Here is a 22,015-nt window from a genome sequence, read left to right as displayed (position 1 = left end):
ATTGCTAGGGAGCTCAGGTGCAGAGTCCGCTCTCCCCACATCCCTCGCAGCATTGCCGCTTTCTGCCGCGTCCACCGACGAATCCGTCTCCCGTGTCTGCGTTCGCACCTCTCCGGCACCCTTCGCCGCCTCCTCCGCCTCGACCACGTCCATGGTGAGCTCCGCTGACCGTTCCGTAGTTCCATGTCCCGCTACCGAAGCGTACGAAAGCACACAGGCAGCCTCGTCATGACCGTAGCGTCTACACTTTGAACAACGCGGCACCTTACATTCTCGTCGAACGTGACCGGTACCGCGGCAGCGCAGGCACTGCATCGCTCGTCCAGGCACCACGACAAGGGGTAGCTCTCCCGCCACTCGCAGCTGGTGAGGTAAGTCATCGACCTTAATGCCGGGTTTCAATTTCAGGAGCACAGTCCTCGTGGTGGACCCCTTCTCCCTGACGCCTTGAACTCTCCACCTCTCCCGGGTCACCTCGGTCACCTTCCCAAAAGCCGCAAAAGCCGTCCGGATGTCGTCGTCTGCCACACCGTACAACATCCAGTGAAGTCGCAGTTTCACCTGCTGGTCCTCGGGATCGATAATAAGGCAACGGCGTCCCTTAACTTCGAGCTCCTTGAAAGCCGCCAATTTCTTCGTTGCTTCTGCGCTGCTTAACGTGACCGCCCAAACATGGTTGATCTGATACGCCCCCAACGCCACAACGTCGGGGAGCGTACCAGCGTTGGCAAGGGCGTCGCGGAAATCCTCGACCCTGTATGGCCTGACTCGCACATCGCCGTGCAAAAAAAGCGTGTTAAAAACAACGCGTCCGGTGGGCAAAGTTGGCAGAATAATCTGATATTCGCTATCATCCATGTCCTCAAGCCTGTTTCCGCGGCTGGAAAGGGCCGCTATCGCCGCCCCGCTGGAGCACATGATAGTGGCCAGTATCCCCGCCTGTCACGCGGGAGACCGGGGTTCGATTCCCCGACGAGGAGCTTAGTTTTTGTTTCTTTCTTGCATTATGCGCCATATCAGAACAGCACTTAGCCTCTACCCTGCGCCTCCTCGTTAGTATAGTGGCCAGTATCCCCGCCTGTCACGCGGGAGACCGGCGTTCGATTCCCCGACGGGGAGCTAGTTTTTGTTTCTTTCTTGCATTATGCGCCATATCAGAACAGCACTTAGCCTCATCCCTGCGCCTCCTTGTTAGTATAGTGGCCAGTATCCCCGCCTGTCAGGCGGGAGACCGGGTTCGATTCCCCGACGGGGAGCTTAGTTTTTGTTTCTTTGTTGCATTCTGCGCCATTTGAGAACAGCGCTTGCCGGCTTCCCTGCGCTTCCTCGTTATTATAGTGGCCGGTATCCCCGCCTGTCACGCGGGAGACCGGGGTTCGATTCCCCGACGGGGAGCACAATTTTTGTTTCTTTTTTGCATTATGCGCCATATCAGAACAGCACTTAGCCTCTTCCCTGCGCCTCCTCGTTAGCATAGTGGTCAGTATCCCGTCCACTTCCGGCCACCGAGCGTGACGGACGTGCTATCATGTGCTCCGTTGGAGCGGCGTTAGCGGCTCAGCCGAGCCGCGGAAACAGGACTGATGTTCATGATAACGAGGAATATGAAGTGATGCTGCCCCACCTACCTACAGGTCGTGTCGTTATGAACACAGTATTTTTGCACGGTGACGTTCGGGCGCGGCCGTATAGGGTCGATGACTACAGGGATGCCCTTGCCCGTTTGGATTTGCTCCCTGAGGTTGTAGCCCTGGGAGCATTCCAAATTATTCACGTGTGGGCGGTTACGTTTAGGAGTTCAGAAGCCATGCAGAAAGTGCTCGCGGCCGAAAGCATTTCCGTCAAGGAACGTCGGTGCATCGTTATCGACCCCAACAAGCAGGAAGTACGAGTCAAGGTGCACTGGGTTCTTCACGATGTGACTGACGAAGATGTGCGGGTGGCCTTCCGACCATATGGTGAAGTTACGGAAACGTCAAAAGAGAAGTGGCGTGTTCAAGGCGTCACCGAAAAGGGGTCCACAACTAGAATGTTGAGCCTAAAACTGAACACAGGTGTCACAGCGGAAGACATTCCCCACCAAATCCGTATCGCAGGTGAGCCAGCTCTTTTAGTAGTCGCAGGGAGGCCCCCCCTTTGCCTGCGATGTCAAGGTAAAGGCCACATTCGTCGCGACTGTCGAGTGCCTAGGTGCTCGCGTTGTCGGCGATTTGGGCATGATGAGAGCCAGTGTGTTCCCACGTACGCGAACATGACGGGCCCGGCAAGGAACAGCGAGCTGGCGGAACATGTCATGGATGAGCTGGAAGCTGAGGAAGCGTCAAAGGAAGCAGGGGTTTTACCATCTGCTGCTGCAAAAGACCTGCAACCTTCAAGCGGTGAGCACATTGTGGCGACGACGGCCTCGCAGCATGAACTGCCTCAACTCGAACAGGAGCAGAAGAAAAATCAAGAGAAGACGCCTACTGTCGAAATGGAGGATACCTCGAAGAACGAAGCAAACACCCTACAAAATTTCAAAGATGCAACCATGGAAGACACCGCTGTTTCGGCCACAAAACGCTCTCATCTTCAAGCGGTACAAGGCGACCAGCTAAGTGACGGTGCAGCAGTGGAGGAGCCGCCCACCAAAGCGACACCAACGCGGCGAGCGCCACTTAAACCAAGACCAACTATTCCGCCTGATAGAAGAACAGCAGAAGCAACGCCGAAATAGCGCTGCTTCTGTGGTAACTTTGTCCTTTTCGGATGCCGGAGCAACGTGCGCGACACTTGACTACGCATGGAGGACGACCCGGAAGAAGCGCATCGAGCCTCGAGTAAAGGCTGGCACTGGCACAGCGTGGACACAAGTGTTAATCCGCTGAGCACGGAAACCGCTGCCGCGACATGGTGCCCTGAGGTGAGCACTGCACGATTTGTGTGTTCCTCCAGAGATAAGGGAATAATAATTCATATGCCATTGCGCATAGCGACGTTGAATGTCAGGGGGCTGGCAGCAATCAAGCGTCAGCGTCAAGTCAGCCGAATTTTCCTAGAAAATGATTTGGACATTATCGCTTTGCAAGAAACCAAAATTGAGAGTGAGGAACATACAGATCGAATGGTTGCCAATTTTCGGTCGCGATACAATGTGTGTATATGTCATGCTGTTGGAAGGTCGGGTGGTTGCGCCTTATTTGTGAGAAACAGTCTGGGCATTGTGGAGGAAAATGTCGTAGCATCCGAAGAAGGCCGGTTACTGGTTGTCGACTTTGTACTGACTGGTAGTGCTTGGCGTGTTATATGTGTGTACGCACCTAACAATCAGACTGAGCGTGTTGCTTTTTTTGAGAAGGTTGAAGTGTTCCTAAATTGCGCGAAAAGTGTTATTCTTATGGGTGACTTCAACTGTGTCTGCTTAACAGAAGATCGAGTACCCAAGTCTCCGATTCGCGATCAGAGCGCTCGGTTGCTGAACTCACTAATTCAAGACTATAATATGGAAGATCTTGGCAGTGTACTGTCCCAAGGCTCACATCCCGGTTTTACGCATTTCCAACGCGGCAGTAATGCGAGACTAGACAGAGTTTAGGCCAGCTTGCAACTTGTCACAGCATGTGAAAAATACGATCTAAAGCACCTCTCGTTCAGCGATCACAGTCTTGTGATGGTTACGTTTGGTAACAAGCCCAAAAAAGTCAGGGTTTAGTTGGGACCTCTGGAAGCTTAACGTAAAACTTTTAGAGGATGAAGAATTCATTGAGCGAATTAAAGAAGAGATAGCTAAAATACCCTCGGCTAGCTCATGGAGCTACGCAGCAAAGTGGGAGGCACTTAAGAACGACGTCAAGGTGATCGCGATAGAACGAGGAACAATACTTCATCAAAGATGTCGAAAAATGGAGAAAGAATTGAAGTGCAATTTGGATTTCATAATGTGTATGGAAACAGCAGCGCCTGGCATGTACACAAACAAAATCCGAGAAATAAAGAACCAGCTAGAAACTCTGGAGACAGACAAGTACAGAGCGGCAGTGATAAGAGCGCGGGCCGAAAAGATGTGGGCAGGTGAAGCACCGAACAAACGTGCGTTGTGCGATGAAAGGCGGTACGCAACGCAGAAAGAAATCCGGCAGATTCGGTTCCACAATGAGATTACCAGCGACAAGAAGGAAATTGAGCAGGCCTTTGTGGAATATTATACAGAACTGATAGGGAATAAAAGAACGAGGTGCGAACTGCGTGATGAATTTTTATCGCTAGTGCCCAGATTAGATGGGCACACTGTTGCTCGCCTAGAACAACCTATCAGCATTGGTGAAGTTGAAAGCGCAATTGACGATCTCGTCCTTGGGAAGACGCCAGGGCCCGACGGCCTCGGGACTTTTCGAGATGAAATTAGCCCAGCTTTACATGCGGTGATCACGGAAGCCTACAAAGAAAAACAAATGCCGCTGTCTTTTCGTACGGGTCACGTAGTGCTAATCCCCAAAACGGATGACCAAAGGAAACTGCAGTCGGTAGGGTCTTATCGCCCGATTACGCTGACCAATACCGACTGCAAGATATTCATGAAGGTTCTGGCCAAGCGCCTGCAAAGTGTGATCATGCAACTCGTTGGACCGCATCAAACCTGCGGAATAAAAGTGCGCAGTATATGCACAAATGTTCATGTTGCGCGTAGTATTTTGGAATGTTGTGATGACTTTGCCGGTCGAGTAGCAATGATCCAACTCGACCTGGCAAAGGCATTCGATCGGGTATCGCATGAAGTTCTGTACAGCGTGCTCGAACATGCAAATGTAGGATGTGTTATTCTTGATGGTCTAAAAATGGTTTATGACAATTGCGCCTTTCGAATCATTGTTAACAAAAGCTTAAGCGAAACTGTTCCCGTGCGGTCTTCAGTAAGACAAGGTTGCCCACTCTCTCCTTTACTTTTCGCTCTGTACCTGGAGCCATTTTGTCTTAAACTGATCAACTCCGAACTAATTAACGGTGTCCGTATTGAGTCGTCCCAGGTGAAAGTTCTTGCCTATGCGGATAATATTGCTGTGTTTTGTAGCGACCGAAAAAGTGTTCAAGAAGCAATTTTCGTTGCCAAAAAATTTTGTGAACAGACAGGCGCTGAGATTAACTGGGACAAAAGTGTCGGCTTTGGCACGGAAATTAGGAAATTGCGCCGAGGTCTTTTGCGAACCTCCAGTGGACAACCATTCCATCGAAGTAATTGGGAGTGCCACTGCAATATTATAACAGGAGCGCCGATTACTGGAATGATGTGATGCACGAAGTGAAGGAGAAAGCAGGGGCATTTCAAGGTAGAGAATTATCCATGTTTGCGAGGGCATCCGTTTGCAATATTTTTCTAATCTGCAAATTGTGGTATGTTTTGCAGTTTCTTTCTATGTCACACATATATGTGCAAAAAATGCACAGAGTGTTTGCAGTATTCATTTGGGCGTCCAACTGGGAAAGGACAAAACGAACCAATTTATTTCGATCAGTTCGAGATGGTGGTGTCGGTCTCTCACATTTGTTTGTTCGGCAACTCGTCTCCCGTTTTATGTTTTTTCAGGGATCAAAGTGAGCCCTTCTTACGTTCAATGATGCAAGTGCGCCTAGCAAATCCCTTCCAGATTTTATTGTGCCTACTGCAGGGTGGCCAATATGCGGGTTGAAGGGATATTTAAAGGAGATTGTTGACTCTGTCTATATACTGAAGGTTCGATTCTCGATAGAATATCTGTCTGGTGAACAAGAAAAAATTGTATAGTGACTTAATAGATGTCATGATGCCAGTTCCCTTGTACCGAATGATAAACAATGGAGGCCGAGGGCAAGATGTTTTACAAAGAGTTAAAAAGATGCCGATCAAAGCAAGTACGAAGTCGTTCTTTTTCAAACTGCACACTAGTACACTTCCCGTTAAGACCTGGCTAGCTGACAAAGGAATATTTGTACCCTGGACCACAAACTGTTTATTATGTAAAAAGCCTGAAAACATCGAGCACGTTTCATTGAATGCTGGGACCCGGTATTTTATTGGGATATTCTCCAACGTTCCAAAAAGAAGGATTTGCCCATAACACCTATAGGAATACGCTATCTACCAACAGACAATGATCACACAGGTATACCTTACGACATGATAATGCTGCTCGGCCTCCATAGTTTATGGAAGACATGAATGGCAGTCAGGAATGCAGATGTCAATGTGCTGTCGGTCAGAGAAAACTTTATTGAAAGTGTGTGCTATGTACGTGAAGGTTATCGGGCGCAGGTTGAGCCACCTTCATGGTTGAATGTTTTGGATGAACTGATCCAGTTCAGGAAATTTTAATGTATCACTTCAGCCAAAGCAGGCTGAAGCGTTTTTTTATTACAATGTATTTCATTTGTCTCAATAACCAGGTAAATAAAAAAAAAGTGGCCAGTATCCCCCCCTGTCACGCGGGAGACCAGGGTTCGAATCCCCGACGGGGAGCTTAGTTTTTGTTTCTTTCTGCCATTATGCGCCATATCAGAACAGCACTTAGCCTCTTCCCTGCGCCTCCTCGTTAGTATAGTGGCTAGTATCCCCGCCTGTCACGCGGGAGAACGGGGTTCGATTCCCCGACGGGGAGCTTAGTTTTTGTTTCTTTCTGGCATTATGCGCCATATCAGAACAGCACTTAGCCTCATCCCTGCGCCTCCTCGTTAGTATAGTGGCCAGTATCCCCGCCTGTCACGCGGGAGACCGGGGTTCGATTCCCCGATGGGAGCTTAGTTTTTGTTTCTTTCTTGCATTATGCGCCATATCAGAACAGCACTTAGCCTCTTCCCTGCGCCTCCTCGTTAGTATAGTGGCCAGTATCCCCGCCTGTCACGCGGGAGACCGGGATTCGATTCCCCGATGGGGAGCTTAGTTTTTGTTTCTTTCTTGCATTATGCGCCATATCAGAACAGCACTTAGCCTCTTCCCTGCGCCTCCTCGTTAGTATAGTGGCCAGTATCCATTCTACTTCCGGACACCGTAGTGAACGGTAGCAGAATCATGTGCTCCAGCGGAGCGGCGATAGCGGCCCTTTCCAGCCGCGGAAACAGGCTCGACGACATGGACGATACCGAGTATCAGATTATTCTGCCAACTTTGCCCACCGGACGCGTTGTTTTTAACACGCTTTTTTTGCACGGCGATGTGCGAGTCAGGCCATACAGGGTCGAGGATTTCCGCGACGCCCTGGTCAAGGCTGGTGCGCTCCCCGACGTTGTGGCGTTGGGGGCGTATCAGATCAACCATGTTTGGGCGGTCACGTTAAGCAGCACAGAAGCAACGAAGAAAATGGCGGCTTTCAAGGAACTCGAAGTTAAGGGACGCCGTTGCCTCATTATTGATCCCGAAGACCAACAGGTGAAGCTGCGACTTCACTGGATGTTGCACGGTGTGGCAGACGACGACATCCGGACGGCTTTTGCTGCGTTTGGGAATGTGACCGAGGTGACCCGGGAAAGGTGGAGAGTTCAAGGCGTCAAGAAGAAGGGGTCCACCAAGAGGACTGTGCTCCTCAAATTGAAACCCGGCATTAAGGTTGACGACTTACCTCACCAGTTGCGAGTTGCCGGAGAGCTAGCCCTTGTCGTGGTGCCTGGGCGAGCGATGCAGTGCCTGCGCTGCCGCGGTACCGGTCACGTTCGACGTGAATGTAAGGTACCGCGTTGTCCAAAGTGTAGACGCTACGGACATGACGAGGCTGCCTGTGTGCTTTCGTACGCTTCGGCCGCGGGACATGGAACTGCGGAAGGGTCGGCGGAGCTCACAATGGACGTGGTCGAGGAGGAGGAGGCGGCGAAGGGTGCCGGAGAGGTGCGAACGAAGACACGGCAGACGGATTCGTCGGTGGACTCGGCAGAAAGCGGCAATGCTGCGAGGGATGTGGGGAGAGCGGACTCTGCACCTGAGCTCCCTAGCAATGAGGAAGGCGCGGCACTTGAGCCGGCAAACGGTATGGAACAGGATAATGGGGAGGACCACTCGGACACCAGCGGTGTTCGTAAGCCAGGCGTCCCAGCCCCAGCCAAGCGATCCCACACACAGTCCGAACCCGAAGGTAACCAGCGTCGACGAGCCACCAGCAAAAACGGGGCAATCCCGGCGGTCCACGCTACGTCCGCGGCCAAACATATCATCAGAGAGACGGGCAGCGGATAAAGTGCCCCCGCTGCCGGGTCAGCCGCTCGCACCGGACGGGGATGGATCCAACGACGGCGTCTAGCAACGCGTTAGACGGGAAAGGTAAGCACCATGCTTTCGGTCTCTTCACCCTTGATGAAAATGGCTCCCGAAACCACCTTGAGAGTAGCCACGTTAAATGTCAGGGGATTGGCAGGCAAAAAGAAGCAGAGCCAGGTGCACCGGCTCTTAACTGACCACGATATTGACGTGCTTGCCGTGCAAGAAACTAAGGTTGATGGGGAGGAAGAGACCGGGAGCATGGTGCGACGTTTCACGGCTAGATTTTGCGCCATTGTTAGCCACGCAGTTGGGACATCGGTCGGGTGTGTATTGTTCGTCAAAAAGCTGCCTGGTCTGGTTGTAAAGGGCTACTCCTCATGCTCTTCTGGAAGGTGTGTAGTGGCTGATTGTGTATACAGCGGTGTTGAGTGGCGCATTATTTGTGTGTACGCTCCTAACGGTGTGGAGGAAAGAACAGTGTTTTTCGAGAATTTTATGCAGCAGTTAAGTACGGAAAGGCAGGTAGTATTGCTGGGCGATTTTAACTGTGTACTGAATGCTCGAGACAAAACCAGCACACGCGGATTCAGAGACAAGAGCACTGAAATGTTATGCCAGTTAACAAGCGAATGGAATATGCAGGATGTGGCTGATTGCTTGGAAGGACCGCGTGCCGTTCAGTACACGCACTTCCAAGGTTCTAGCCACGCGCGTCTGGACAGAATTTACGCGTCGCTAGATTTGATTCCTTCATGCAATGAATACCGAGGGGTGCCTATGACATTCACGGATCACTGTGTGGTGCAATGCTTATTCGGCACCAAAAAACGAAGCAATGCATTTAGCTGGGAGTTATGGAAATTGAACAATAAATTGCTTAAGGATGATGCCTTTAGACGCGTGGTATTGAATGAATTGATTAAAGTGAGGCCAGGGACTTGGCTCGAAATCTGGAAACAGTGGGAGTTGTGCAAGGAACAGATTAAAATTAAAGCCATTGACAGATCCGGTTGCCTGGTGTACGAGAAGAAAATTACAGAAACCCAGCTTAAGGCTTTGCTCGCAAAACTACACGAACAGGAATGTAAGGCACCCGGCAGATGGATAGAGGATATTCGAAAAATAAAAGAACAGATTAACTTGATAGAAGAAGAAAGATACCAAGGAGCGTTAGTGCGTGCAAGAGCCGAAAAATTGGCCATGGATGAGACGCCGACAAAAAGATCGTTGGGACTAGAAAAAGCAAATGCAAGGCGAAATCACGTGGCAGAGGTAGAGTGGGCAGGACGCACAGAAACCGATAACGAAGGAATCGCGAAAGCTTTCCGGGAGTATTATGAAGATATATTTTCGTCCCGAGAGGTTTATTTGGACCGTTTTAAAGAATCCTTTCTTGACGCGATGCCAAAAATTGACGAGGAACAAAAAGAAAGACTGGAGCGGCCAATAAGCGAAAAAGAAGTGCAGCAGGCAATAGAAAATTTAAGCCCAGGGAAATCACCCGGCCCTAATGGCCTGAGTGCGGCTTTTTATAAAGCGTTCAAGGAACAGCTATCTCCTTTGTTGTGTGCCTTATTTAATGAAGCGTATGAACTGAAGGCACTGCCTGCGTCTTTCGGATCGTCGCACACAGTACTTATTCCGAAAACTGACCAACCAGATAAGCTTATGCAGTTGTCGTCTTACAGGCCCATTGCTCTGACAAACGTTGATTACAAGATTTATATGAAGGTGCTTGCTGGCAGACTACAAACGGTTATATGCGAACTAGTGGGCCCTCACCAAACGTGCGGTATCAAAGGGCGATCTATCTTTCAGAACATTCACAAAGCGCGAAGTGTGCTCGAATGCTGCGATGCAACTCATGCATGTGTTGCGTTACTGCAGTTGGACTTGGAGAAAGCTTTTGATTGTGTGGCACATACTATTCTGTTCAGTATATTAGACTATGTTAATGTCGGCTCTGTTATTCGAGAGGGAGTGGCTTTGGCGTACCGTAACTGCACTACGAGATTAATTGTCAATAAGTCACTGGGGGCCCCCATACACGTATGACGTTCGGTGCGCCAAGGTTGCCCCCTAAGCCCTCTTTTGTTCGGCATTTATGTTGAAACGTTGTGTTTAAGCATCCTACAAAACAATGACATTGATGGTTTTCGACTGCAGGAGTCAGAAGTCAAATTGCTGGCTTACGCAGACGACGTTGCGGTTTTTTGTGTAAATAAGGAGAGTATAAAGAGGACAGTGGATGTGGTAAAACATTTTAGCAAAGTCACAGGCAGTAAAGTTAACTGGGGTAAGTGCCTGGGATTTTGGCACGGAGAATGGCAGCTGACCCCCGACACTTTCGGTAATGTGTCGTGGGTTACAACGCCTGCAAAGTACTTGGGTGTGCCCTTGAAATTTTACAAGGAAAGCGAGCCATACTGGCTAGAACAGGTCAAAGAAACCAGTGAAAAAGCGGAGAAATGGAAAAGCGCTCAATTATCAATATTTGCAAGAGACGCAGTTTGCAACCTGTTTTTAATTAGTAAGTTATGGTATGTTATGCAAGTGTTGCATTGCTCCCGTGTAAATGTGCAAAAATTGCATCGAGTTTTTGCGGTGTTTGTTTGGGCCTCGAGTTGGGAGAGGTGCAGTCGGACAAATTTGTTCCGGCAGGTGAAGCATGGGGGGCTTGGTCTGGGTCATTTGTTTGTACTACAGATTGTCAACCGGTTTATGTTTTTTAGGAATGCCAGCGATCCATTCCTGCGCACAGTGTGTCAACAAAGACTTGGTCGAGCGTTGCCTGATTTCGTAGTTTATACTCAATGTATGCCTGGTTCTCTGTTTGGATTCTTTAGGGAAATTGTTTTGAGCGTGAAATTCTTAAGCGCACGTTTTTCGAAAGAGTATTTAAGTAATGTTAACAGGAGAACATTATACAAGGATGTTTGTGAAGTGGTGTTCCCGGTGCCCTTGTACCGAGCTTTATACTATGGAGGCACAGGAAGTAATGTATTAAAACGCGTAAAGAAAATGCAAGTTGCTCCGGGAGCTAAAACGTTTTTCTTTATGCTACATACCGGTACTTTGAGTGTAAAATCATTTATGGAGGAGAAGGGTATGTTCCTACCGTGGGGGGCCCAATGTCTCATCTGCAAACAGCCAGAGACAATAGATCACGTGTTTTTGCATTGCTGGGAGGGGGTATATTTGTGGGATGTTCTGCAAAGGACAATAAAAAAACAGTTGCCACTTGATTCCCATGGCATTAGGTATTTGCCATTGGATAACCACGATGATATGCCGTTAGACCAGGTTATGTTAATGTGCCTCCACAGTATATGGCGCGCACGAATGGCTGGTTATCACTGCGATCCAGATGCACGGCCAGCCCGCATGTATTTCCGTGAAAGTGTGCAGCGATGGCTCGACGTGCTTAAATTGCAACCATGTGCTCCTGAGTGGCTGTCAAAGCTGGAACCTTTGAAGGTGCTCAAGGAATTTTACATGACAATGCCTGCCCCTCAGTGGGTGTTAGGCAACGCTAGCTACCTTTGTGTACATATATTATTCCTTTTTTCCTGTTGTTTTGAGTTCCAGTGCGGTGTATTTGTGTCAAAGCCAGGCAATAAAAAAAAAATAGTGCCCAGTATCCCCGCCTGTCACGCGGGAGACCGGGATTCGATTCCCCGATGGGAAGCTTAGTTTTTGTTTCTTTCTTGCATTATGCGCCATATCAGAACAGCACTTAGCCTCTTCCCTGCGCATCCTCGTTAGTATAGTGGCCAGTATCCCCGCCTGTCACGCGGGAGACCGGGGTTCGATTCCCCGACGGGGAGGTAGTTTTTGTTTCTTTCTGCCATTATGCGCCATATCAGAACAGCACTTAGCCTCATCCCTGCGCCTCCTCGTTAGTATAGTGGCCAGTATCCCCGCCTGTCACGCGGGAGACCGGGGTTCGATTCCCCGATGGGGAGCTTAGTTTTTGTTTCTTTCTTGCATTATGCGCCATATCAGAACAGCACTTAGCCTCTTCCCTGCGCCTCCTCGTTAGTATAGTGGCCAGCATCCCCGCCTGTCACGCGGGAGACCGGGATTCGATTCCCCGATGGGGAGGTTAGTTTTTGTTTCTTTCTTGCATTATGCGCCATATCAGAACAGCACTTAGCCTCTTCCCTGCGCCTCCTCGTTAGTATAGTGGCCAGTATCCCCGCCTGTCACGCGGGAGACCGGGATTCGATTCCCCGATGGGAAGCTTAGTTTTTGTTTCTTTCTTGCATTATGCGCCATATCAGAACAGCACTTAGCCTCTTCCCTGCGCATCCTCGTTAGTATAGTGGCCAGTATCCCCGCCTGTCACGCGGGAGACCGGGGTTCGATTCCCCGACGGGGAGCTTAGTTTTTGTTTCTTTCTGCCATTATGCGCCATATCAAAACAGCACTTAGGCTCTTCCCTGCGCCTCCTCGTTAGTATAGTGGCCAATATCCCCGCCTGTCACGCGGGAGACCGGGGTTCGATTCCCCGACGGGGAGCTTAGTTTTTGTTTCTTTCTTGCATTATGCGCCATATCAGAACAGCACTTAGCCTCATCCCTGCGCCTCCTCGTTAGTATAGTGGCCAGTATCCCCGCCTGTCACGCGGGAGACCGGGGTTCGATTCCCCGACGGGGAGCTTAGTTTTTGTTTCTTTCTGCCATTATGCGCCATATCAGAACAGCACTTAGCCTCATCCCTGCGCCTCCTTGTTAGTATAGTGGCCAGTATCCCCGCCTGTCACGCGGGAGACCGGGGTTCGATTCCCCGATGGGAAGCTTAGTTTTTGTTTGTTTCTTGCATTATGCGCCATATCAGAACAGCACTTAGCCTCTTCCCTGCGCATCCTCGTTAGTATAGTGGCCAGTATCCCCGCCTGTCACGCGGGCGACCGGGGTTCGATTCCCCGACGGGGAGCTTAGTTTTTGTTTCTTTCTGCCATTATGCGCCATATCAGAACAGCACTTAGCCTCATCCCTGCGCCTCCTCGTTAGTATAGACTCCACTTCCGGCCACCGAGCGTGACGGACGTGATTATCATGGGCTCCCAAGGAGCGGATTTAGCGGCCCAGCTGGGCCGTGGTATCAGGAGCACGGAAAGGCCTACCAAGGATTATGAACTGGTTCTACCGCATCTGCCTACAGGTTCGAGTGTTTTACATACTGTTTTTTTGCATGGCGACATAAAAGCCAGGCCGTACCGGGTGGAGCACTTTCGAGACTCCCTCGCTCGTCTTTCACTGCTCCCGGAAGTGGTCGCCCTCGGGGCATACCAAATGAATCACGTGTGGGCGGTAACGTTTAAAGGTGAAGAGGCGAAAGCAAAGATTTTGGAAGCCCAAGCTATTGAAGTGAAGGAACACCGCTGCGTAGTCATTGACCCCTGTAACCAAGGCATCAGGCTGAAGCTTTTCTGGCTGCTTCACGGCGTGCAAGACGATGATGTGCGAGCGGCGTTGGCAGCTTTTGGAAAAGTGACTGAAATTTCAAGAGACAAGTGTAAAGTACAAGGGTGTGTCGACAAGGCATCAAACACACGAACGGTCACGCTGAAGCTAAAAGTGGGCGTTACCATTGAGGACCTGCCGCATCAGCTTCGGGTCGCCGAGGACGTCGCACTCGTCCACGTCCCAGGCAGAGCCCCGCTTTGCCTCCGGTGCCGCGGGAAAGGTCATTTACGGCGTGAGTGTCGTGTGCCGCGCTGCGGGCTGTGTCGTCGCTACGGCCATGACGAGTCCCAGTGTGTGCGCACGTATGCCAACGTTGCAGGCCCCGTGCCGAGTGAAGTGGCAGGCGAGCACTTGATGGACGCAGTGGACGCCGAGGAAGCGAGCAGTGGAATCGCTGAGGAGGCAGAACAGAACGAACAGTCCTCTGAGAAGACCCCTGCCCCTAAAGAACACTGTGAATCAGAGTTGATAGTTTCGTTGTCGAATGTCGCTGGGACCGAGACACCCTCGAAAGAAGACGGCAAAGCCAGTGCTGCACGCCCAGCTTCGGCTACGCAACACAGTGAGGAACAGGGGGACGCTGAAGCTGAGATGCCAGCTGCTTCTACCTTGCCTGTGAAGCGTGTGCACGAAGACAGTGTCAACGAGGGATCAACCCAAGGAGGAGCGGAAAACGAACAGCCTCCACTGAAGGCGGCCCCCCTTCGCCGGGCGTCCTTCAAGCCAAGGCCAAACGTGCTCCCAGACCGGAGAACTGTGTCACCTGTGCCTCCGCCATAGCGGGGGTGCCCTTTCCGGTCGAGACGTTACAAGCCCGGTCCATGATCGGGAGCAGCGCTTGGAACGACGGACGGACTCGCCAAAAAGGAAGAATGGTCATCCCGTGCAACAGATCAACCGCAATGCTGTCTTTCTGCAAAAGCGATGTGAGTGATATATGTTTCGCGATTTATAATTTCTTGAGATGGCGACCAATTTAACCACTAGCTTGCGCGTAGCCACGCTAAATGTGAGGGGGCTGTCAACGCGTCGGAGACAACTGCAGCTGAATCGCATTCTGCTGGAAAATGAAATTGATGTGCTAGCAGTTCAAGAGAGCAAAATGGAAAGCGAACAACAAACAGAGAAAATGGCTGAAATATATCGTTCTAGATATAGTGTTTGCGTTTGTCATGCGGTTGGAAGATCGGGGGGATGTGTCATTTTCATTCGAAATTGCATAGAGTGTGTGCAGTCTGTGTTCTCGTGTGAGAGTGGTCGGCTTTTGATATGTGATTTCAGTTTTTCTGGATTGGACTGGAGAGTGATCTGCGTTTATGCACCGACTAGAACGTTTGAGCGCGAAGAGTTCTTTCACTATATGAAATCCTTCTTAATACATGAGAGGCGTGTTCTTGGAGACTTCAACTGTGTCTGTAGACCGGAAGATAGAACAACAGACCGTGTCCTTCGTGACAAGAGTGCAGAGTTACTTATTGACATTGTTATTGAGGCAGAGCTTGAAGATGCTGGCTGTATAATGACGCATGAAGGCCAAGCAAAGTTCACGCACTTTCAAGGTAGCTGTCATGCAAGGTTGGACCGAATATATGTTCCCATTGATTGTGTGCCCTTGTGCTCGGAATATCAAACACTTCCCATGAGCTTTAGTGACCACTCCCTCGTAATGATTACTCTAGGCATGAAAAGTAAGGCAACAACGTTCAATTGGGAGCTATGGAAATTTAATGAAAAACTGCTGCTGGATGAAGAGTTTACCACTAAAGTTAAAGAATATATTAAGCATATGTTACAAAATGACTCTAATTTTATACAAGCATGGGAGCAGTTTAAGTGCGAGATAAAGATAGCTGCTATTGACCGAGCATGCACTCTCCGACGTAAAGAAAGAGAACAAGAAAAAGAACTTCGTAGCACACTTGAATACATGCTTAGCATGGAGAGCGTTAAGCCTGGCTTGTTCGCCCAAGATATTAAAAAGATAAAAACCAAACTTGAGGTGATGGACGAAGAGAAGTATCGCGGTGCGGTGATAAGGGCACGCAGCGAAAAATTGTGGCTCGGAGAGACGCCCACGAAAAGGGCACTTAGTGACGAAAAAAGGTACGCAGTGTCAAAAGAGATAAAAGAAATCTGCTATCAGAACGTAGTTACCTCCGAAAAAAAAAACGATTGAACGGGCGTTTGTAGAATTTTACAGCGAATTGTTTAGCCTGAAAACACCGGACATTGAACGCTTCAGAAAGGACTTTCTGTCGCTGATGCCAAGAGTAGAAGACGAAGTGGCGCAGACACTTGAAGCAAGTATTACTTGCGAGGAAATTGAGGCCGCTATCGGGGAATTAAATTCCGATAAGTCACCCGGACCACATGGTCTTGGTGCTGCCATATACAAGGCCTTTCCAACTGAAATGGCTTTTTTACTGGAAAGAGTTATTAGTGAATGCTACGAAAAGAACGTACCTCCTCCGTCTTTTCGAATATCACACATTGTACTAATCCCGAAAACAGATGACCATGTTAAGCTTCAGTCTGTAGCGTCTTACCGTCCTATAAGTCTAACGAATGTTGACTATAAAATTTACATGAAAGTATTAGGGCGACGACTCCAACGTGTAATTACTTCTCTTGTAGGCCCACATCAGACATGCGGTATAAAAGGAAGGACCATTTTTACTAACATACACGCAGCAAGGAGTGTACTAGAATGTTGTGACGCGATGCATGACCACGTAGCCATGATGCAATTAGACCTCCACAAAGCATTTGATAAAGTGGTACATGAAATTTTGTTCTCTGTTTTAGAGTACGTCAATGCTGGTTCCGTGATTACAAAGGGCGTGAAAATGGTTTACGAGTGCTGTTCAGCGAGACTGGTTGTGAATAAGCAGTTAACTGATCGTATACCTGTTCAGTCGTCAGTAAGGCAGGGCTGTCCTCTGTCTCCCCTTTTGTTTGCGCTTTATCTGGAGCCTTTCTGTCTAAGATTGCTTACAAAGCCAAACATACGCGGTTATAGATTTTTTCAAAGTGAAGTTCGGGTTTTGGCATACGCGGACGATATTGCGGTTTTTTGTACTGACCATGAGAGCGTGCAAGAAGTTGTAAAAGAAGCCACTGCTTTTTGCACTGCAAGTGGAAGTGAAATTAGTTGGGCAAAGTGTTTAGGATTTTGGCACGGAAACTGGCAATACGCGCCTGCATTATTCTCCAGTATGCAATGGACAACAACGCCAAGCAATTACCTTGGTGTGCCACTAAAGCATTACCGTGAACGCAAGGAATGTTGGGCCGGTGAAGTTGAGCAAGTGAAAACCCAAACAAACAAATGGGGAGGACATAACTTTTCTATGTTCGCAAGAGCTACCGTTTGCAATATGTTCCTAGTTGCAAAAATTTTTTACATGCTGCAAGTGTTATCTATGTCAAGAATCTCTGTTCAAAAACTGCATAGGGTATTTGCCACGTTTGTGTGGGCTTCAACATGGGAGCGTACCAGTCGATGCAATCTTTTTCATACGGTGCATAACGGTGGACTGGACGTGTCACATTTATACTTAAAGCAGATTGTACAAGGTTCTTTTTTTGCGCGAACAAAGCGATGTTTTTCTTAGAACGGTAATCCAGGTGCGATTGCGTGATTCACTGCCGGAATATGTAGTTTCGACTATGTCTACAGGGACAATGGCTCTAAGTGCTTTTCTTCGCGAAGTTTTCGCGTCCTTCCAAATAGTGAAGGAGAGATTTTCGAATGAGTATATGTGTACTGTTACGCGAAAACGGCTGTACAAAGATTTATTGGAAACCTTTGTACCTGTGCCTCTTTATCGCGCTGTATATGCTTTGGGTCCGGAGCGGGACGTGTTGAAGAGAGTGAAAAGAATGCCCATCAGATCGTCCGCTAAATCTTTCTTTTTTCAATTGCATACCGGCACTCTTCCGGTGAAGCCATGGCTGGAAAGCAAAGGCCTTTTCGTGCCTTGGTCTGCTGACTGTTTAATTTGCAAAAAGCTGGAAACCATAGAGCATATTTTCCTTGATTGTCACGATGCGGTTTTTTTGTGGGACGTGCTACAGCGCACTATTAAAAAGGACTTACCAATAACGCCGTTTGGCATACGCTACCTTCCATGCGCCCAGCGAGGAGAAGTGCCCAGTGATTTATTAATGGTCTTGTGTATGCACAGCATATAGAGAACGCGGATGGATGCTCGCCATGAGCATGTTGTCGTACACCCAGCCCATCAGTATTTTGTTGAAAGTGTAATGTACACGCGTGATGTTTTCGGAGGGCAATCTGAACCCCCGGAATGGCTGCCAGCCTTGGACAAGCTCATGTCACCTTATCCATTCTATCACAAGAAACCTGTAAGAAAGTGACTTGTGTTTTTAATTCCATGCGACTTTTCATCGTTCTTTGTAGTTGCCAAGTCGGTAATAAAATAAAAAAAATCCTCGTTAGTATAGTGGCCAGTATTCCCGCCTGTCACGCGGGAGACCGGGGTTCGATTCCCCGACGGGGAGCTTAGTTTTTGTTTCTTTCTTGCATAATGCGCCATATCAGAACAGCACTTAGCCTCTTCCCTGCGCCTCCTCGTTAGTATAGTGGCCAGTATCCCCGCCTGTCACGCGGGAGACCGGGGTTCGATTCCCCGACGGGGAGCTTAGTTTTTGTTTCTTTCTTGCATTATGCGCCATATCAGAACAGCACTTAGCCTCTTCCATGCGCCTCCTCGTTAGTATAGTGGCCAGTTTCCCCGCCTGTCACGCGGGAGACCGGGGTTCGATTCCCCGACGGGGAGCTTAGTTTTTGTTTCTTTCTTGCAATATGCGCCATATCAAAACAGCACTTAGCATCTTCCCTGCACCTCCTCGTTAGTATAGTGGCCAGTATCCCCGCCTGTCACGCGCGAGACCGGGGTTCGATTCCCCGACGGAAAGCTTAGTTTTTTTTCTTTCTTGCATTACGCGCCATATCAGAACAGCACTTAGCCTCTTCCCTGCGCCTCCTCGTTAGTATAGTGGCCAGTATCCCCGCCTGTCACGCGAGAGACCGGGGTTCGATTCCCCGACTGGGAGCTTAGTTTTTGTTTCTTTGTTGCATTATGCGCCATATCAGAACAGCACTTAGCCTCTTCCCTGCGCCTCCTCGTTAGTATAGTGGCCAGTAGATTCCACTTCCGGCCACCACTGTGAACGGACGTGTTGTCATGTGCTCCTTCGGAGCGGTGTTAGCGGCTCAGCCGAGCCGCGGAAACAGGTTTACTGCTAAAGATAACGACACAGGATACGAAGGTATGCGGCCCCACCTCCCAACAGGTCGTATTGTTTTTAATACCGTATTTTTGCACGGCGACGTTCGAGCGCGGCCGTATAGGGTCGAGGACTACAGGGATGCCCTGGCCCGTTTGGAATTGCTACCCGAGGTTGTGGCCTTGGGAGCATTTCAAATGAATCATGTGTGGGCAGTCACGTTTAAGAACATGGAAGCCGTTAAGAATGTGCTTGCTGCCGGGAGCATGAGGGTGAAGGAGCACCGGTGTCTCGTGATTGACCCCAACAAGCAAGAGGTTCGCATTAAAGTGCACTGGGTCCTACACAACGTAACTGATGAAGAAGTGCGTGCGGCCTTCCTTCCGTACGGCGAGGTGACCGAGTTGTCGAAGGAGCGCTGGCGTGTGCACGGCGTCACAGAAAAAGGTTCAACGACCCGTGTACTAAGCCTGAAGCTCAAATCCAAAGATATACCTCACCAACTGCGAATAGCCGGTGAACCTGCACTTCTGGTTGTAGCTGGGAGGCCCCCGCTCTGCCTCCGCTGCCAAGGGAAAGACCGCATTCGCCGCGACTGTCGGGTACCTCGGTGCTCGCGCTGTCACCGGTTTGGTCACGAGGAAAGCGAGTGTGCACCTACGTACAGTCGAGCGCGATTTGAAGGTTATCGCGCGAGCGTCGACCAGCCTAGCACTCCAGGCACCTTGCGGCCGGGTTCGCAACAGAAAAAATCATGATTTCGCACTCTTCTCTCCCTCGTTTGCTGTTCAAAACAACAATATTCACCCCCCGACAAAGTCACCGCCCTTTCTCTCTATTCTAAACTTTCCATTTATTTGTGATAAAGGGTCCAATTTCATATACTAATACCAAAGAATACGTCGTGCGCACTACGATCACTGCCTGTTCGCAGAATAAAAAAAAAAAGAAAGAAACTGATTACCCAACAGGGGGTGACGGCTGTTGAAGGAACAGCAAAAAGAGTAAGGGAAGCTGGCCTGATACCTCCCTCGCCTCGGCAGAGGATTCTGGGCCATGGCGCTGTTCATGTTCTCAGTCGACGCTCACGCGATAACCTTCAAATCGCGCTCGACTGTACGCAAGCAAGACCGGACCTGGAAGGAACATCGATATGACTGAGCAGGTTATGAACGAGGTGGAGGCCGAAGAAGCATCAAGGGCAGCTGGAGGCAAAGCAGCAACCGTCGAGAAGAGCACGCAGCCTTCAAGTGTTGGGCCTAGCGGCACAAGTTCGGCCGAGGCACCTCCAGTAACGCAACACGCCTCCGAGGAAAAGACGAGCCAAGAAAAGCAGCCGCCTACTCTCAGAGCCCCTGCTAGCACACTTGACGAACCTCACGTCGAACACCCCCATAATGATGTCTCATTGGAAGAGGCAGCTGTCACAGCCACAAAACGCGCTTACCTCGAAACTGTGAAAGATGACCGACAAACTGATGGAGCACCCGCGGAGGAGCCGCCCACCAAGGCAGTAATGACGCGACGGTCGCCCTACAGGCCAAGACCAAATATTCCACCAGACATACGACCTGCGGTAGAGGCGCCTGAATAGCGCTTCTACAGCTGTAATGCGCTGCCGTCGGTTTCCGGATCAGCGTGCCATGGTGGAGACGATATACCATGGAAGGGAACTGTGAGCTTGATCGTCAAACTTTGGCCATGGACTGGGAAAGTGCGTGTGATCGTTGCGAGGCGGTGCGCTTTGTGGAGCTCCAACACGCGGAACCCCCTTCAGCGCCACGGTACTCTGAGGTGAGCACTGCGCGAGCAGTGGGTGCCTTTAAAAATGAACAAGCGATTCAACTGCCACTACGCGTAGCCACGCTGAGCGTGCGTGGACTGGCGGCGAGGAAGCGCCAGTGTCAGGTCAACCGCCTCTTTTTAGAAAATGAATTGGATATAATCGCATTACAAGAAACTAAGATTGAGAGCGAGGAACACACAGATCGCATGGTTGAAATTTTTCGGTCCCGATACAATGTCTGCGTATGTCACGCGGTTGGAGAGTCCGGAGGTTGCGCGTTATTTTTGAGAAATAATCTTGGAATTGGGCATGAAACCATTGTCACATCCGAAGAGGGTCGGTTACTGGTTGTCGATTTCACCCTTTCTGGATGCTCTTGTAGAGTGATTTGTGTGTATGCCCCTAACAATTACAAGGAACGTGTTAGTTATTTTGAAAAGGTCAAAGTGTTTTTGAACTGCGAGAGAAGCGTTGTTTTGATGGGTGATTTTAACTGTGTTTGCATGCCAGAGGATCGAGTGCCGATCACCCCTGTGCGTGATCAGAGTGCGCAGTATCTCGATGCAATAATCCAAGAACACTACATGGAAGATCTGGGCTGGGTGTTGCTTCAAGGCTCGCAACAATGTTTTACGCACTTCCAACGCGGTAGCAATGCAAGACTAGACAGAGTATACGCAAGCATAGGATTTGTGACAATGTGTTCCAACCATGAAGTAAAACATGTTTCTTTCAGCGATCACAGCCTTGTTATTGTAAGCTTTGGGAATAAACATAGTAGGACTCGTTTCAACTGGAAACTTTGGAAATTTAATGTTGAATTGCTGGAGGTTGAAACCTTCGTTAAGCAAATTATAGACTTAATCAAAATGCCTTGCGTCAAATCAGCAAGCTGTGCAGATAAGTGGGAAAATTTTAAGAACACAGTCAAGATGAAAGCGATAGAACGAGGAACTATCCTTCATCAAAGCGAAAAGAAACGAATCAAAGAATTGGAGTGCAAATTAGACTTTGTGACAAGTATAGAAACAGTAGTGCCGGGTTCGTACATAAAAAAAATCCGAGAAGTCAAAAGCCAGCTAGAAGCTCTTTTGGCAGATAAGTACCGAGCGGCTGTGATAAGGGCGCGCGCCGAAAAGTTGTGAGCTGGTGAAGCGCCGAATGAGCGTGCATTGTGTGATGAAAGAAGATATGCAGCACAAAATTAAATTCAACAGATCCGCTACCGCAACAGAATAACGACCGACCGCGAAGAAATCGAGCAAGCGTTTGTTGAGCATTACAAAGAACTGATAGGGAATGACAGAA

General features: G+C 49.4%; 2 protein-coding genes, 9 non-coding genes and 1 pseudogene across 11 annotated transcripts; all 12 read left to right on the top strand.

Moving 5' to 3' along the window:
- The first annotated feature begins 1,528 nt into the window (after window positions 1-1,528).
- Window positions 1,529-2,716, top strand: LOC146179947 (uncharacterized). The gene has a single exon (XM_084580296.1). It carries the CDS (start codon window positions 1,529-1,531, stop codon window positions 2,714-2,716), a length of 1,188 nt encoding a protein of 395 aa, XP_084436422.1.
- Window positions 2,717-5,588: 2,872 nt separating this feature from the next.
- Window positions 5,589-6,404, top strand: LOC146179946 (uncharacterized; annotated as a pseudogene).
- A 132-nt stretch (window positions 6,405-6,536) lies between these two features.
- Window positions 6,537-6,608, top strand: TRNAD-GUC (transfer RNA aspartic acid (anticodon GUC)). Its single transcript has one exon. It is a non-coding gene; the product is annotated as a tRNA-Asp (tRNA).
- Window positions 6,609-11,952: 5,344 nt separating this feature from the next.
- Window positions 11,953-12,024, top strand: TRNAD-GUC (transfer RNA aspartic acid (anticodon GUC)). Its single transcript has one exon. It is a non-coding gene; the product is annotated as a tRNA-Asp (tRNA).
- Window positions 12,025-12,090: 66 nt separating this feature from the next.
- TRNAD-GUC (transfer RNA aspartic acid (anticodon GUC)) lies at window positions 12,091-12,162 on the top strand. The gene has a single exon. It is a non-coding gene; the product is annotated as a tRNA-Asp (tRNA).
- Window positions 12,163-12,507: 345 nt separating this feature from the next.
- On the top strand, window positions 12,508-12,579 carry TRNAD-GUC (transfer RNA aspartic acid (anticodon GUC)). Its single transcript has one exon. It is a non-coding gene; the product is annotated as a tRNA-Asp (tRNA).
- Window positions 12,580-12,646: 67 nt separating this feature from the next.
- Window positions 12,647-12,718, top strand: TRNAD-GUC (transfer RNA aspartic acid (anticodon GUC)). Its single transcript has one exon. It is a non-coding gene; the product is annotated as a tRNA-Asp (tRNA).
- A 67-nt stretch (window positions 12,719-12,785) lies between these two features.
- On the top strand, window positions 12,786-12,857 carry TRNAD-GUC (transfer RNA aspartic acid (anticodon GUC)). The gene has a single exon. It is a non-coding gene; the product is annotated as a tRNA-Asp (tRNA).
- A 206-nt stretch (window positions 12,858-13,063) lies between these two features.
- On the top strand, window positions 13,064-13,135 carry TRNAD-GUC (transfer RNA aspartic acid (anticodon GUC)). The gene has a single exon. It is a non-coding gene; the product is annotated as a tRNA-Asp (tRNA).
- A 122-nt stretch (window positions 13,136-13,257) lies between these two features.
- Window positions 13,258-14,448, top strand: LOC146179938 (uncharacterized). Its single transcript, XM_084579914.1, has one exon. The coding sequence runs from the start codon at window positions 13,258-13,260 to the stop codon at window positions 14,446-14,448; it is 1,191 nt and encodes a 396-aa protein (XP_084436040.1).
- A 3,672-nt stretch (window positions 14,449-18,120) lies between these two features.
- On the top strand, window positions 18,121-18,192 carry TRNAD-GUC (transfer RNA aspartic acid (anticodon GUC)). Its single transcript has one exon. It is a non-coding gene; the product is annotated as a tRNA-Asp (tRNA).
- Window positions 18,193-18,259: 67 nt separating this feature from the next.
- Window positions 18,260-18,331, top strand: TRNAD-GUC (transfer RNA aspartic acid (anticodon GUC)). The gene has a single exon. It is a non-coding gene; the product is annotated as a tRNA-Asp (tRNA).
- The last annotated feature ends 3,684 nt before the right edge of the window (window positions 18,332-22,015 follow it).

Source organism: Amblyomma maculatum, chromosome 9 (assembly GCF_055883805.1).
Source record: "Amblyomma maculatum isolate TAMU_Amacu chromosome 9, ASM5588380v1, whole genome shotgun sequence".
NCBI lineage: Eukaryota > Metazoa > Arthropoda > Arachnida > Ixodida > Ixodidae > Amblyomma > Amblyomma maculatum.
Note: the sequence above shows the minus strand (reverse complement) of the source record. Positions and strands in the feature narration are given on the sequence as shown.